The sequence below is a fragment of the Citrus clementina genome, unplaced genomic scaffold, assembly GCF_000493195.1.
Source record: "Citrus clementina cultivar Clemenules unplaced genomic scaffold, Citrus_clementina_v1.0 scaffold_8, whole genome shotgun sequence".
In the NCBI taxonomy this organism is placed as follows: Eukaryota; Viridiplantae; Streptophyta; class Magnoliopsida; order Sapindales; family Rutaceae; genus Citrus; species Citrus x clementina.
In genome coordinates this window covers 727,542-744,254 of record NW_006262022.1, presented here as the reverse complement: position 1 = coordinate 744,254, position 16,713 = coordinate 727,542, and the positions used below count along the sequence as shown (strand labels likewise).

At 34.9% G+C, this 16,713-nt stretch overlaps 2 protein-coding genes across 2 annotated transcripts; one reads left to right on the top strand and one right to left on the bottom strand.

Annotated features, from left to right (window-relative positions):
- Window positions 1-744: 744 nt before the first annotated feature.
- On the bottom strand, window positions 745-1,718 carry LOC18035250 (universal stress protein PHOS34). The gene has a single exon (XM_006422467.2). The coding sequence runs from the start codon at window positions 1,652-1,654 to the stop codon at window positions 1,151-1,153; it is 504 nt and encodes a 167-aa protein (XP_006422530.1). The 5' UTR covers window positions 1,655-1,718; the 3' UTR covers window positions 745-1,150.
- Window positions 1,719-10,423: 8,705 nt separating this feature from the next.
- LOC18035498 (hippocampus abundant transcript-like protein 1) lies at window positions 10,424-16,680 on the top strand. Its single transcript, XM_006422465.2, has 13 exons — window positions 10,424-10,710; window positions 12,251-12,362; window positions 13,814-13,926; window positions 14,025-14,147; window positions 14,403-14,614; window positions 14,690-14,765; window positions 14,896-14,982; window positions 15,192-15,272; window positions 15,372-15,404; window positions 15,522-15,575; window positions 15,653-15,773; window positions 16,046-16,116; window positions 16,206-16,680. Exons 1-13 carry the CDS (start codon window positions 10,537-10,539, stop codon window positions 16,284-16,286), a joined length of 1,338 nt encoding a protein of 445 aa, XP_006422528.1. The 5' UTR covers window positions 10,424-10,536; the 3' UTR covers window positions 16,287-16,680.
- Window positions 16,681-16,713: the final 33 nt, after the last annotated feature.

Sequence of the window (16,713 nt, the reverse complement as noted above, 5' to 3'; positions counted from 1 at the left end):
TGGTTTCTGATAAATGCTTTGTGACCATTGAAATCAAGCACATATATAAGATGTTAAATATCATCCTCATTAAGATTCTTCGCCTGCACGGCAGCTTATAGTTAAACGTACATAGATGTCGAAGACTATTTTGATTTGCCAATCTGTGTTCTCGGTACTATGAATGGCAACGGGAATTCAGATTTTAGATCCGATAGAGGCCATATATAATTGCTGTGAGACCCTTTCTAATCAAGAAGAAATTACGAAAGGGGGGAAAAAGAGAGAGGAAATTTTAAAACATATAATGTAATAATATATTCTCCCAAATATGGATTGATAAGCTACGTTAACGGGCTTCAGAATTGACTGCAGCACAAAAATTGTGAAATAGAATTAAGAACGGGAACAGCCTCAAAACTTTTCTTCTTATACCATTCTTCCCTGGACTCCTGAAAACATCGCAGCAAATTAAAACACCCAACCCATCATTTTTTAACTCATTGAAATAATAAAAATAAGAAATGCTAGCTGGTTTCTGATGCACTCGATTCATTTCAAAAACAAAGATCCTATACAGTTCCCTTTTGAGCTTGACAACTTCAGCCTCTGAATCATGGTTCAGGATGATCCAAAGAGAAACTCCCCGGACAAGACTTAAAAGTAAGCGAGCTATTTTCATTTTCAGCAGTAAAGATCCGACTGTATGCAATGAAAGAATCTCGTTGTATGAACTTGATATTCTTAATTTTTTTTTTTTTTTTTTGAAGTTCCAACATACTAAAACCGTCAGCACAAATTAGAGAATATCAAATACAAACAATTGCTTTATTACAGAACAAGCTCAGATTGGGTACCATACTTGATCCAGTGGCCATTAAACCTGTCTGTGTTGTACAACAGCCACCTAAATTGAATAAATGAATACACAAGAGAATATGCTCATGTAAAAACTTCAATTTACAGCAGCAGCAGCAGCAACAAACAAGGTCGATGCTTTCCTCACAAACCACTCACAAATTATAAAGAAGTGTGAAATCATCATAGCTGGTAAAGGTGTCTTACTCTGCAAGTCCACAACAACACATTTAACAAGATAGCAATATTCCTGGTCAATACATCTCACAAATGCACTCCCCAAATAAAATTCCCTCATCAATCGCATCCTAATCTAAGAAGATGTCCCCTTTCCTTTAACTACCACAACTGGACATTGTGCATGGTTGGCGCAGTAGTTGCTTACGCTTCCCAGGAACATCCTTTTAATAGGGCCAAAAGTATGAGAGCCCATCACAAGCAAATCAGCATGCAACTTCTCAACTAGTTCACATACCTTCTCCTTCGCATCCCCAATGACCACCTCTGATTTGACATTTACATTCTTTTCAGAGCAAATCTTCAAAGCATGGTCTATGATCGCCTGGGTAATTCTCCCCTGGTGCGCTTCTATGGCCGCGGTAAAGGCGGGAACTTCTACGTGACTGGGCCCACCGAAGGGGATGGCGCCTGGATTGAGGCCGGCGGCGATGGTAGGTGGAGGTTGAACGTGGAGGACGATGAAGGAACCGGGAGCAGGGGATCGGAGCTTGAGGTTATCGATCGCCCATCTCAAGGCGTCCATGCTCTCCTCTCCGCCGTCAACGGCCACGATCACGCATCCTAAGTTACCAGACATGATTACTATTTTGAGTTTGACTCAACTGATGATGGATGCTCGAGAGATACAGAGCAACTTAATTGTTTTTGTTTAGTTCTAAAGCTACTTAAGGCGTCGGTGGTATATTAGTAAAACCGTTTTTAGTCATGTTGGAATTAATTATTTTTATTATTAGGAGGAGGCTATTATTTAATAGAAATGTACTAACGTAGTTATAAAAATTATTGGCATAACTTAATTATTTTTAGTTCAAGCGATATAGAAATAAAGTACGCTCTATATTAATCTTATATGGTTAGAAATATGCAAAGTCATTTATAAATATTATACAATAATTTAGTAACAACTCTAACTTTAGAGAAATATTTTATTCTAATTGCACGTGCTTTCTGTTACCTCTACTGTCAGACGGAATAGTACCGACATATTGCACGAGCTGGCGAAGTCGCGGAACGCGGGTCATTTACTAGGAACATTTGTAAAGCGATAGCGGAGTTATATGGCTGCCACCTCCGTTCGCTGGAAGTTTCTCAAGGTTTTGCTAGTTAAATTTGTCAATTACATGTGTTTATAAAATATCGTAGGTGATGTTCGAAATCCCTGATGTTGTGATTCTCATGTCCATATTGGGGGGATTCTCAGATGGCTTCCCCCCTTAAGAATCCCCCCGGATGTTGAATCAGAGTAGAGTCGAGCCCTTGCCTCGAAGGGGGGTGTTGATGCCAAAATCGGCTCGTCCTTGGACCGACCAGATTCGTTCACCAACGTTTAAGTTATCCACTGCTGCACGAACCGCTAAGGCTGGAATTACCCTCCTTTCTCTCACTAGACCTGCGTTCACCAAAAACAGATCAGAGACGCCGGTGGTTTTGCCGGCGTAAACCCTCCGATGCCTAAGTTAGCACAAGGTGTTTACGGGAAAACAGTTAAATTTTGATTCAAGAGTGGTTCTAATTTGCTCGAAGTTTGTAATAAAATTGCCTGGTTTCAATTTGGCAGCGTTTTCCCTCTCTCAGTTTTGTTATCCCCGTCTTCATCGATTTCTTCTTCTTTTATAGCTGCTGTTTGTCCCACGTCTTCCGCTTACCCTCTATCCCCCCTTTTCTCGGGTTGTGGCAGCCCCTCATGGGGCTCTGACTGTTGCATTGTGGCAAACGTGGGATCTTATGTGTCCTTCAACGGTTCCGGGAAAGGCGCAGCAGCCGCGATTCTGTGGGATCGTGTTCCCGCTTTTCTGGGGAGTGTGTATCGGTTCGGTATTAACATCTGGTCAGTATACGCTCCCGTGCTCTGCTCGTACCCACGGCTGAGGTGATCCATGCCGGGGTGGAGGTAGTAGCATGGTCGACCTGGTGCTTTTATTAACTTAACAGGGGGAGGAGCGTGGTTTCCTCGCATTTTAAGGATTAAAATGCAGTGATGCTTATTTGAAATCCTTATTGGAAAACTTCCAGCGAACAAAGTTGGCAGCCATATAACTCTGCTACCGCTTTACAAATGTTCCTAGTAAATGGCCCGCGTTCCGTGGCTTAGCTAGCTTGTGCAATAATATCTTCTTTCCTTAAAAGGCCGCAATTCCAATAGGAATTGAGTAAGGCCTTCGCCTTAAAAGGGGGTGAGGGGGAGAGGGGGAACCCCTCTCCTCTCTTGCCGCAAAAAAATCTCGTCGCCTTATGCCCATATACCTGCTTACTAGAAACCAACTTAACCAAGTCCAAGTAAAGAACGATTGTTAGTCGCTCACCCTTGTCTGAACAATCGTTCTTTACTTGGATTTGGTTAAGTTGGTTTCTAGTAAGTAGGTATATGGGCGTAAGGTGACGAGCTGAACGAAAGTACAGTCCTCAGATGCCGGATGAAGCCGAACCCGAACTAACTTAATGATTCAGATAAGACTCAAGGGTATGGATATGCTTATCTGAACTCCTTCAGATAAGAGTATAAGAGTTCAGATAAGAGTATAGTAAAGGCCTTCTTCTATTCCTATCGGAATAGAGTATCATTATAGGAAGGTTTTACTATATATATAGGAAAATAGAGTGAAATCTTATGTTGTTTAATTAACAAAACTAATTGAAAGCTGCTGATATTTTAAAACACATCCAAATCCTACTTGAGTGTCAATATTTTTGCTAATCTTAACATTTTATTATTAATAGTTGTTTGATGTTGGAAGTATGAATATATTTAATTGTTTAATTAATTTAATAAATTTTTAACCATGTATATGGGAAAAAAAAGTATGAATTAGGCATTCTCGATTGACAAAACTTTGATGCCAAGCACAGAAGGGAACACTTAAATTTGTGCAAAATTAAATGAAAATATCCATATAATCATCATCAAATTAGTAATCAATTCATAGGAAAGTACTAGTTCTTCAGCTCGATGTCGATGGTTATATCAACAAACTACTTAATTAATTAACTAGTAGTTAACTAATTTCATGCATGATGAATACATAAACTGCAAAAATTATATATATATATATAAAGCGTTCATAGCTCTTCAGGGATGCTCTGAAGCTCAGGCCTCCAAGAACGTCGCTGGTTCTCTTTCCCGGAATTAACAGCTTTCACAATATTATGCTTTCTTCTCAGAAGATTCAACCACTGCTCTGCAGACGGTGCCGATAACGGTGCATTTGCAGCTTCGCTGCGACTGTGACTGTTATTAGCACCATTCATATTCATCACTTGAAGTATTTGCTTTAAATCTTGCTTCCTCACCATGATCTTCATTCTCACAACTCCATTATCATTGGCTTCCGAAACATGAACACCTCCTCCTCCATTGCTCACTTGTGCAATTGCTTCCATTACGTTGCTCGTCACAGTCTTTTGTTGTTGTCGATTTTTTGAAGCCCGAAGCTCTCTCTTAGGCGATGCTTTGCTCCCTGAAACCTTCAAATATTCCATGATGATTGATGATGATCTCTCTTTTAATTTCTAAGTTACGTACTTTTTTTTTTATTATATGGTATTAATTGTATGTTCAAAAGTGCTATTGTGCATTTGCCCTTATATAGTGATCGATGGTCAATAGATCTTTAACAAATTAATGCAAAGGTCGGTTAATTAATTAATAATATTAGGAACCTTAGCTAAACCGCAAGAGTCCCGTCATTATAAAATTGCAATATTTGACTTTGTTAGAACTGCACCTACTTGCCCTTCTGTCTATCCGAGTAAATTGATTGCTTACACACGTAGTCAAGGGATACTGTCATCTGCACATGCTAGAGAAGAATTAGAAATGGAGAGCCCCTGTAACTACCATCTCCCACCATCCCATTCTCTATTGTTTAATTTCTCACTCAACATCCAACCACATCCAACGGCTGATGCTGCAGTCTGTAGCTTACAGATTCTGTAAGCTAGCAAAGTCCTAGAAATGGTTTTGTTATTTTCTTCCAAAGACATGCACTTTTTGAACTTGTTACCCATAAGAAACTATATTTTGATTTTCCAAGGTATCACATTAATGCACATAAAGTCAGTTAAATGTTATGGAATTATGCTGGACTGGCGAAAGTGATCACTTTAGTGACGGATTCGAGTCGATATTTATTATCTTTCACATTTGTGGGTAGAAGTAGATTATCTCCTTAAGTTTTAGGGTAAATTTATACATTAGATTATAAATGTCTATAAATTGTAAAGAATACATATATATATACAATAAAGACTTCAACTTATGGGAGAAATATACCAATTGATCAATTTTATTTGTTTGTTCAAAAGTAACATTTACTATTACCCCTTTGATAATTAATAACATTTTACATTAACTAATTTTTAATTAGTCACTAAATTAAGCTTTGGTTTAGTGGTGGGCTTGTGACCTCAATCAAGTTTGAATTCACATTTCTCCTCTCACAAATGTGGATAAAGGTAGATATCTCCTTTTACATAAGTGAGAGTAAATTTCTGAATTAGCTTATAGATCATTTAAATAAAGAAAAAAAAAAAAAATCTTCAATTTGCAATTTTTGAGACGTGTGTTAACGGCCGAATCATGTGTCAAAACGTTGTTATATACATCGATGCTAGAATTATTTTTCAGAGGAACGTATTTATGTCTTACTTGTAAACGGAAGCAACACAAACCAAACACAACGAAACTCGCGACCCCTCACATGCAAAGCTCCCATTGCTGCGGTGGATATATATATATAAAATTAAAGCGACGCGTATGCGTGAAGGAAAGGCTTTGTTTTAATTAATCCGTTTGCATTATCTACTCAATAATATGTGTTAGTTGATGATCGGTGTTTGTGTCGTAAGGCAAAAACCATTCTTTTGTGGAATAGTTAAACAACATGTGAATAGATCTTAGGTGGCATTTTTTTCAGGTGAATTTGGTGGTTGTGAACACATTTCAAAATTGAATTCAGTTTGGTTTTGGTCATGAATGAAAATTGTCAATGAATTGAGCTGTTTATAGGCTGTTCTTAGAATATGGAATATGCATCATTGCTCTCTCTCTCTCTCTCTCTCTCTCTCTCTCTCTAACTAACTTAACTGCCAATAATAATTGTAGGTCTTTGATAATACGTATGAAAGATTTGAGTTCTTCTACTTAACGCATTTGAAAGGATAGCTAGTGGGTTTGGAAGACCTTTTACTTAGAACGTGCTAACTAACACAAACACAAAAAGGGGTTCCCACTAAAGAAGTTAAAGCATGCACCATCAAATTCCATGTCCTGATTCTAGCTAGCCAGCCTATTTTGCAAGTTGAGTTGCATTGGTTAGCGCACCAGAGCTGTTGATATATATATAAAGAATCTGTTGAACTCCTAGATAGCAGTCATACAAGGCTTTAATTGATTTATAGCAAATATATGTAGATTTATATTTTTGTCAATATATATGTAGAGCCAGTATTCTACCATTTCATTTTCGAAAACGATAATTTTGGATTCGATGCTAATCAATCGAGTTTTTACCGAGTGCTAAATTAATGATTGTTTATAAAAAATGAAAAATAAAATAAAAGTTTATATCATAATTATTGATTTAGCGCTCACAAAAAACTTAGCTCAATAATCAATTTTTATCTACTTAACTTTTGAAAAAAATATTAGAGGGCTATTAATTAATTGGCTCTAGTCTTTTTTGACTGAAGCTCCTAGTACCCGGCCTTTAAAACTCTTATGAAACCCCACTTATTATATATATACCTCTTATTTCAATGAAAACATATTTTTTTAAGTGTTACAGTGTAATTAAATATTAAACATATTTTTTTATAATAAAAATCTTATCATTGCCTCATTATTATTTTGATTTTAAAAAAATTATTTGTTTCATTTAAAGATAGGATGGCTCTTGATTTAGAAGTGTAATAATATTTGAATTTAGTTAAATTCATATATGTTTTTTTTTAATATATAATTTCTTCTAGCAATAGTATTATGATTATCATAAATGCGGGGTTTTACAAGAATCGTGGAGTGGTGTGAAAGGCACTCCTCGTCTTTTTAATATGATTGTCGGCCTAATAAGGGTGCCACGTTGGATGTGGGTCTCAGATTAAGGCCCATGAAAGGATGTGGACGATCAGTTGGGTGTCTATCCAATGAGGAAGGCATTATGCGATTCGGTGAATCGGTCCTGCAACTTAGTTGAGAGATCTTTTCTTTGGGTTGATGGTAAATCTAAAACACTGCGGCTACGCCACTTCGGCCTTGGCCGAAGTGGTGGGCTGCTGTCCTCACAAGGGTTGTGATGGCAGCGGTTCTAGCCCTCACAAAAGCATTGTGAGGGCTAAATGTTCTTAATATGTAAAAATCATTCTCCCTTATGAAATGCGAGTGAAGTATGGACATCTCTCCTCTGTGAGGGGTTATTTGTCTGGGCATGTACTTCACAGAATTCAATGTAATAACGTAAGTCCCAATTATGTATATCTGATTGTAATTATCAGTGTAATATATCTGCTATAATAGCAGTTGTTGTAAATATCTGTGTAATACAGTAATCTGATGTTTAATCAGTATTAAAAAAAAAAACACTGCGGCTACGTTTGAGAGCGAGAATTAAAAGTGTAGGATTGTACTGGTTTTTTAGAACAAAATGTTAATCTCATGTTTGGTACAATCACTTAAATTGAAAAAATGGACTAAATTTAAATTTTAATATTAATTTAAAGAATTAGTAATCTTAATTTTCATGTGGGCTTAGTTAGGATTAGACAATGAGAAGAAAAATGTTTGTCCTTTTATAATATCTTTTATAATTTATTAGACTATTTGTATTTATAACTCAAATATTTTTTTTTTATTCACTCAAGTAACTTATTTTTTCTTCATGATTTACTTAAAAATTATTAATTAATTTGTTCTTTGATATTTTATTTGATGAATGATATACCTCATATGAAATAAGCTATAATTTAAATAATTTAAATTTTATTATTATAATTATGACTACCTAATAACTATTGAATATATATATATATATATATAATTTTCTTATTAATTTTATTTTTAATTAATTATAATATTTCTTATTAAATGTTTATAAATACTTGAAATTTAAATTCAAATATTAACTTAAATAATATCTGAGTTCATTTAAATTTAATTTAACATAATTATATCCTATACTATACTAAATATAAGTCAACACTATATATAATTCAATATAATCCAATCTTATCTTAATATTTAGTCTAATTCAATCTTTTCGTATCAAAAATAGCCTAACCACTCAAACTTATGAAATATACCGGCCCCACTTAAATAGTTTATTTCTTCTACCTTTGAGCAGTATTCCTTTTTAGGTTTTAGTGGAGCTTCATAGTGGGTTTTGCGTCGAATCGTGCTTCTCATTTTCATGCAAGTCATAATTCATTTTCATGCAAGTGATCACCATGATCAATATCTACCTTCACTAATGGAACTCAGCAACCACAATTAATATCAATCAATCTCATCATGTGAATATATATATGAAACTGAAGACTCACTAATTATTGAGTTGTTTGAGCTTATAAATAAAACATGTCCCTGACCCAATATACTAGTCCATCATATGTTTGACTTGGCCCCAACACTAATAATAAATTTATTATTAATTTCTTTGTTAATCAGTACTTTTTCACGCTAATATTTTCCATTGCCTTTCCATAAGCTCAAGCATAAATGCATAATTACTTGCACCATTGGTTTAGCACAAATCGTCAGTTACTTAGGCATCCAGACTCAAGCCCTCCGAGACCTTTCACACACATAAATTAAACTTAATTTCAATTTATACTACGACAAGAGCTCCTGTCAATTAAATCAATTAGTACCCATTTAATTTCCTTTTGTTAATCAGTCTTGCAAGTTGCATAGGTTCAGCTCAATTTATCCTTAAATATATAAAGTGGGCTTTTATTATGTTACATAATCATGTAACATACATGATTATATAGCAGTTGTTGGATGAAATCTAACGATTATAGAAATAACATGATTTTATTATTTTATATTTTCATAACAAGAAATTCAATGACTGCTACATAATCATGTTTGTTACATGATTATAAAGTGCTTTCTCTCTTTTACTTTAGCCCTTAATTGGACCGTTATATTAAATAAAGTAAAAAGAAAAAGAGAAGGATAAGTTAAAAAGTCAGTTGCTGCATTTTTCTTGGCTTAGATCTAGTCAAAAATTAGGAAAAAGAAGTAATGCCTGCTATGATAATTGTGAACGAAGCATCCCGAATTTGCAAATAAAAATCTCTTCAGTCTTCACATATGGTTGCCTCCTCCTTTTCCTGTCTTCAAGATAAAGTAAAAGAGGGAGTGAAAAAGGAAAAAAAAAAAAAGCATACTATTAAAGAAGAAAAAGAATATTTTATTATCAGTAATGATACATTAACTTTGTCCACTGCATGACTAAATAGGAGGCGCATTTTTATAGCTCCATATCAATATTTTTGAAGTTGTTGATTTAGTCAGAAAATGTGGCACCATACTCTATGTGGTTCATCATAATGTGTGCAACATTTCTCACTATATAATCATTCAATTATTGCACCTATTTTCATCATCTATTGAAACCACCAAAGTTGTCCTTAAAAAAGAGCTCAATACTCAAAGTGATCAGTTAAAAAGAGTTTACCTCCAGCATGTTAATCCAATTCAAGAAATTGAATAATGTAGAATCCTATTAATTCTGGATAAGTGTAAAGGGGCTTATAATTAGTCTTGAAAAAAATTAGTGCTTAATTGCATCAAATCAATATTGTACTGGTAAAATCTAAATAAATAAATAAATAAAATACACATTTTATAACGTGCAGACATCATCTAACAAAATTACATGTATGTATATGTGTGTGTATTTTCTTTCTTACTATTTATGATAAAAAAAAAGGGTAACAATCAAAGTGTCAAGCCTTATAACTTAGCTTCGAAGCATGAAAAAGCAGTGAGAGCAAGTGATTGGGATACTTGCGCCTAAGACTAATTAAGCTATTTTTGTCTATATATGTATCATAGATGCTTCTCACACGCATGAAAGTTTCTATTCCATATACAGGATATATATACATCAGATAATTCTCTGTCTTTACAATAACTTGAAGCAAGACGATACCTCCCCAGCTATAGACCGCTTTCCTTTTCATCACTCACTTAAAAAATCTGAGATAAAAACATAAAGCAACTTCCCATTCATGAAGAATCTCATTTTTTTCCCAATCTTTCGTTTGCTCTCTCTCTCTCTCTTTATTTATTTTGTACACATAAAAGCAAAAGCATATGACCCCATATGGTCCCATGAAAATTAATTAATTTTGTACCCGCCACCTTACTGTCTCCCTTTGAACCCTTAATTATAGATAAGGCGAGACAGCATAATTGTAATAATATCACAGCTTCAGCTTCTAATATTAGAGACTTAAATGGGAATGGAGAAGGAGATAAAAACTTTGAGCCACCTCTTCGTGACTGTTTTCCTCTGGGGTTTCCCCACCATGATGGTAGTTCCGGCCATTACCGACGTTACGATGATGGCGCTTTGCCCTGGCCTGGATGAATGTTCTCTTGCCATTTATCTCTCCGGCTTCCAGCAAGCGGTATGTTAATTCATTATTTAGTTTCCTCTTACTCTCACTTCATTAAACCAACTTTCGCACATCCTGACCTAAATTTCAGCAAATTAATTTTTCTGCGACCGCACCACAAATTAAATTTTTTAAATCGTTTCTTTTTTATATCATTAACAGTTTTAATAGAACAGGGGGATATATATATATCTTTCCTTTTTTTTCTCTCTCTCCCACTAACGCGTACATTATTATCAGTTACATGCACGAGCATGTTTCTTTTTTTAACTAATATTAATTACTAAATTCTTTTGTTTTCTGTTCTTTTGCTAAAATAAGGGTAGACGATAAGGTTTAACAGGAAGCAAACAAATGCGTACTTGTGAAACTGTGTTTGCCCCCACACCTTGACTCGTCACCTTCCGGAAAAAATATCTATTTTCATCGAAGCTAGATTGGAGATAGCCATCTTACATCACTTGAGTTCAACAACATTCCACAGCATGGGCGAAACTACACTAAAGGCCTAGAGAAGGCATGGCCCTCCCAGATTCTACCTTTTTTTCCCTTTTGGCCCCCTCTTATTTCTTGTTTTCACATCTTGACCCCATATTTTCGAAGGCTGATTCCAATTCCACCCTTATCTTGAGCGTCCACCAGTTTCTCTCTGTCTTTATCCTTCTTAAGCTACCATTCATATGAACCCAGAAAATATTAAATAGTGATGTCCGCCTTCTATCTATAGATTTTAAGTTTTTGCTCAAATGGTTACTTTATAATATGAAATTATCAAGTGTTGTGAACATTTGCTTTGTTTCTAATATGAGAGGACAGGACTAGTTGCTGCAATAAACAAAAAAAAAAAAAAAACAAAAAATCATGACTTCAGTGCTGTATTTATGTCTGTATGGTAGTGTAATATTAGGAGTTTGTAATTTTTTTAGCTACTATGACTGTGTATATCCATATTTTTTCAAAAAAAATTAAGATTAATATGATTCGCAAGTAATAATCGAAGACAAAGGTGTTGTTTATGGGTTAGTCTTTAAGTTTGAATTTAGTTTTCTTTAGCAAAATCTAAATCTATTCAGATTTCAGAAAAAAAAAATAAATACAACCTAACTTATTATAACATCTTTAAGGGAAAAAAAGAAAAAGAAAAAGGAAATGAACCTCACCTCCAAATTAATAAAAACCAACACTTGATTTTGTGATTTTTTAACAACTAACTCCATTGCATATATCTATCCAGCTACTTTAAGCGCAATGCATTCTATGAAATGATAAGTGGATCCCTCCACTAATGTTCTTTTTCTTGAATAAACCCATCAATCAATTCGTAAAATCACACTTGTGTGTAGTGATTCCGCATGTGTCATACAATGATGCCTACACAATCATATCATTGAATCTAAAGGGACCCAAAGTCCATATACAATATATACACAAGCTTTTAATTTCTCAGACATCAAATTTAATTTTCTTTTCTTTTTTTCCAATTTTTGGAGACCAAGGCCGAAAGCAAACGACCCAACATTTTGAACACGTTTGATCATGTTTGATGATGCAGATCATAGGATTGGGAACCTTAGTGATGATGCCAGTTATTGGGAATCTGTCGGACCAGTATGGAAGAAAAGCCATGCTCACTTTGCCATTGACTCTATCGATAATCCCACTCGGTAAGTTACGTGCGTACTGGGTAAGTGCGTGGCCCTAGCTGTTTGCTCATGTCATAAAACCTGCCTCTTTTTTTTTTTTTCTTTTTTCTTTAAATCAAGCTATTATGTGTACTTCTCCATGCGTACTCAGGCCCCAACCGTTGACCTATTAGTATTTTATTAATGGACGATGTGTCACCAAGATATGAAAAATCAGCAATGTGTCATTGGTCACATCACATATGGTCCCCAAACTTATAAAAATCGCCATAAAATTTTTGCGTTTTTCAACTTTAACTCTCCAAAATTTCTTCTATCATAATTAGCCAAACACTTTATTTTTGGACTAAATTACCTTCATCACTTTCATCAAATTTACAAAAGCATGCCACTTTTTCAATTCCAGCACAACTAAATACGGATCTTCCTCAACAACTTAACAAGCCTCCATCACTCTTAACAAACTTCATCACTCTCGATAACCAATTGCATAATTGAAGATATAATCATCAATGGGAGAGCTTTTTAAAATTAGTTTATTCTCTTACACAATATAAACCTTTAATCTATTAATTTTATCAACTAAGTTCGAAATTAAAGTGGGTTTTGTTGCAAATGTTGTTATTTTTCATTCATAAAATAATGTGATTTATTAAAATATTTAGTTTGAGTTGAGAAATAAAGAAAAATCATTGAAAACACATAAAAATCGAGCAAAAAACGAAGTTAAGAACAAGTGAGACAGACAAGTGGGACATGTGCATGTCTCACATAAACGCAGTAACGCATTACATTTATGTGCGACGGACACCTATCCCACTGTCTGTCTCACTAAATTTTAAATATGTTTAGAAAACTATAACCGTTGACCTATTAATATTTTATTAATGGATGATGCATTACCAAGATATGAAAAATCAGCAATGTGTCATTGGTCATATCACATATGGTCCCCATGTTGTGTCACAACATAATCAGTTAATCACTATGCCTGCCTGCCTGCCTAGGTTCTGGCTCATACGTATGTTATTATGTTGTTAATCACAAACCGTACACCACAAATAAATTAGGGTAATTTGTTTACAGATGCCTCAAAATTTAATTTGGAAAGTTTGCATAAACTGCCAATTTGATGTCGAAAAGTGTCTATAACACCCTCATTTTCTCGACACTACTCACTAGTCATAGTAACTCATCTCCTTTTGGATATATTTATGTAACCATTGTGGAGGAAGCATTTTTTTTTTTTAAAATTTTTGTAAATAATGAGTTTTGGAGCGTAAATGACACAAAATTAATTTTATTGAGGAGTTTCATTTGCCCCATTCTCTCCCAATCTCAAATTAGACCTCTGACTTCTTGTTTCGACCGTAAAAGTTAAACAAATTAATTGGACTAATGCCCAAAAGAAAAAAAGAGAAAAGATTATTGACAAAAATAGATCAATTGATTCTTCATATATTTGGATGCAGCCATATTGGCATACAGAAGAAGCATCAGCTTCTTTTATGCATATTACGCGCTCAGAACTCTCACGGCCATGGTTTGTGAAGGCAGCATTAACTGCCTTGCTCTTGCTTATGTGGTAATTAATTAATCGTCGCTCCTTGCTAATTACTTAAACTTAATTACTTTTCCAATTAATTTGTGCTCACGAAACTGTTGCTTATTGATCATTCTCAGGCAGACAACATTTCAGAAAGACAAAGGGCATCGGCTTTCGGAATTTTACTGGGTGTTTTGTCAGCCTCATTTGTCTGTGGAACCCTGGCCGCCCGTTTCCTCTCCACTACTTCCGCATTTCAGGTTTTTTTTTTTCTTGAAATTAAAAAAAATATTATATAATTTAGTCTTATAAAAATTTACTATATATGTCCGTATTATTTTCTCTCAAACTCTTTACAAAAAATTTATAGTTAAAATAATTTTCATCATTTAGTAGCTCTCAATATTTAATAATTAATATAGACAGTTTGTTGTCTGAATTTTTTAAAAAAAATGCGAACACTAGCACTTGAGTACTAATTCTTAAAAATATACATACTTGCATACTTTTTTCAGGCAGCTACAATTGTATCAATGCTTGCTGCTGCGTACATGAGAGTTTTCCTCAAGGATGATGTACCCAATGATGATGATGATGATTTAACACGACCGATCATTACGGAAGAAACAGAAGGTGTTAATCAAAATGAGAGTAATTCACCAGTGAAGATACCAGTATGCAAAAAGATCCCTTCAATAAGGGATCTCATTTGTTTGCTCAGGAGCAGGTAATATTAAATTTTCTATTTTAATGTGGTTCTGAGAGAGCTGCAACTTGTAAAATGAACCTAAATTTGCTGCAGTGTCACATTGTCACAAGCCGCAGTTGTCGCATTCTTCAGCGGTCTATCAGAGGGCGGAATGCAAGCTTCATTTCTGGTATATATATAGATATCGATGATACTAACGAGACAAACTACTTTACAAACACTAGTGACAGTGCCGTATTATTATTGCCCAACCCACATTAGAAGAGAAGCTAACCTGGAATTTTTTTAACGTCATGCAGTACTTCTTAAAGGCTCAATTTCACTTCAATAAGAACCAGTTTGCTGATCTGATGCTGATTGCTGGGCTTGCTGGAACAATTTCACAGGCATGTGTTATGCAGCTTTCTGTTTAGTTAATGTGGTTTTTCATTTAGACCTAAACCCAGCTCCACTGAATAGTGGGTGGCCTTACCAAAACTTAGGTCTCGGGTTCAAATCTCGTATAGTGTACCTGTGCATTTAATTAATAAAAAAAACTGCTTTCGCATTTGCTTAACATTTTCCTTTTTACATATACATATATATTATTCTGCAGCTGCTTTTCATGCCCTTGTTAGCACCCATTTTGGGAGAAGCAAAGTTGCTTTCATTGGGGCTCTTTGCAGCTTGTATTAATGTAAGTGCTTGTACATATACCAATGCCATCAATGAACTTTTTAACTGTGTTACACTGAACCCAAATTGCTGATGCTTTACTTGATATGATCGAATGCAGATGTTTATTTGCAGCATATCTTGGTCAGCTTGGGTAATTAAAATTTTCTTCAACAAAGTTTTCAAGCTGCTGCTTCTTTCTTTCATTACCAGAAAACAGATTTCTGTCCATGTTCTGTTGCTTAAAATTCTTAAAAGCATTTTCATGCAGGTTCCGTACGCAACCACAGCATTTAGTGTTCTTGTTGTTTTTGCAACCCCATCTGTAAGTTAATTAAATTTATGCTTAATGCTATTCTCAGTTGATTGCAATATGACCGCTAATGAAATTTTCTACCACAGTTTCGCAGCATTGTATCAAAACAAGTTGGGCCAAATGAGCAGGGAAAGGCTCAGGGATGTATCTCAGGCATAAGTTCCTTTGCAAACATCGTTTCTCCATTGATTTTTAGTCCTTTGACAGGTAAGTAGAGGATTGATCCCTATTGATTTTTAGTCCTTTAAAGGAATCAAAAAGTTTCTGTTTTCTCTTAGTAAACTACAAAATCTTGCAACGGGCTTTGTTGCCCACATCATGGTTTGACACATTGCCGCCTGGGTACGGGGGTTGTCTAGTTAGAAATTTTGTGCCCCGTTCTAGTTACTATGGTGGCAGAAGCGAGTGAATCAGTAGGCTATTTCTGTATGAATATATTCAAAGACTTGACAGTTTAACTGATCTTTTTGTTCATCCAGCTTTGTTCTTATCCAAAGGAGCACCATTCAATTTCCCAGGTTTCAGTATTATGTGCATTGGACTTGCTTCAGTAAGAGCTTTCACATATGAACTGCTATTAAGTTTCTATGTTTTCTCTAGATGGCACTGATGTCAGCAATCAAATGTTTCATTTCTCAGATGGTTGCCTTTATTCAGAGTCTTATGATGAGTCACACTCCTGCAAGCTCCAAGTCACAAAACCAGTGCTGCTTAGCCTAGTTTTGAGGATTATGCTCTATCCTAAAAATGGTGTTCTCATCTCTGTAGACCTCAATGGCAGAAGAAACCCAAGAAAATGCCTACTGATATTACTTTACCTCTGGTATATTTCAACTCTTCCATGCAGGATAACAGCCGGAAAACCTCATAGCTTAGGTAAATTAAGCCAATAAGACAACTCTATACCCTCTTGAATTAGCACTCCAAAAATATATTTTCATTGTGTTATCTTGACGTGGGAAAGTTGTATATTTCTGATGGGGGTTTTATATAGTAAGTAGCTCAAATCCTCTTAGCAATTAGCATACTATATTTGCAGCAAAAAGTAAGGAAGTTTCAATAGTAAATTGTAATTAGCGTTCAGCAAATCCTAACTGCAAAAGTCAACATCAATTATGAGTGCAAAAAGATCAATTCAATTACCAAA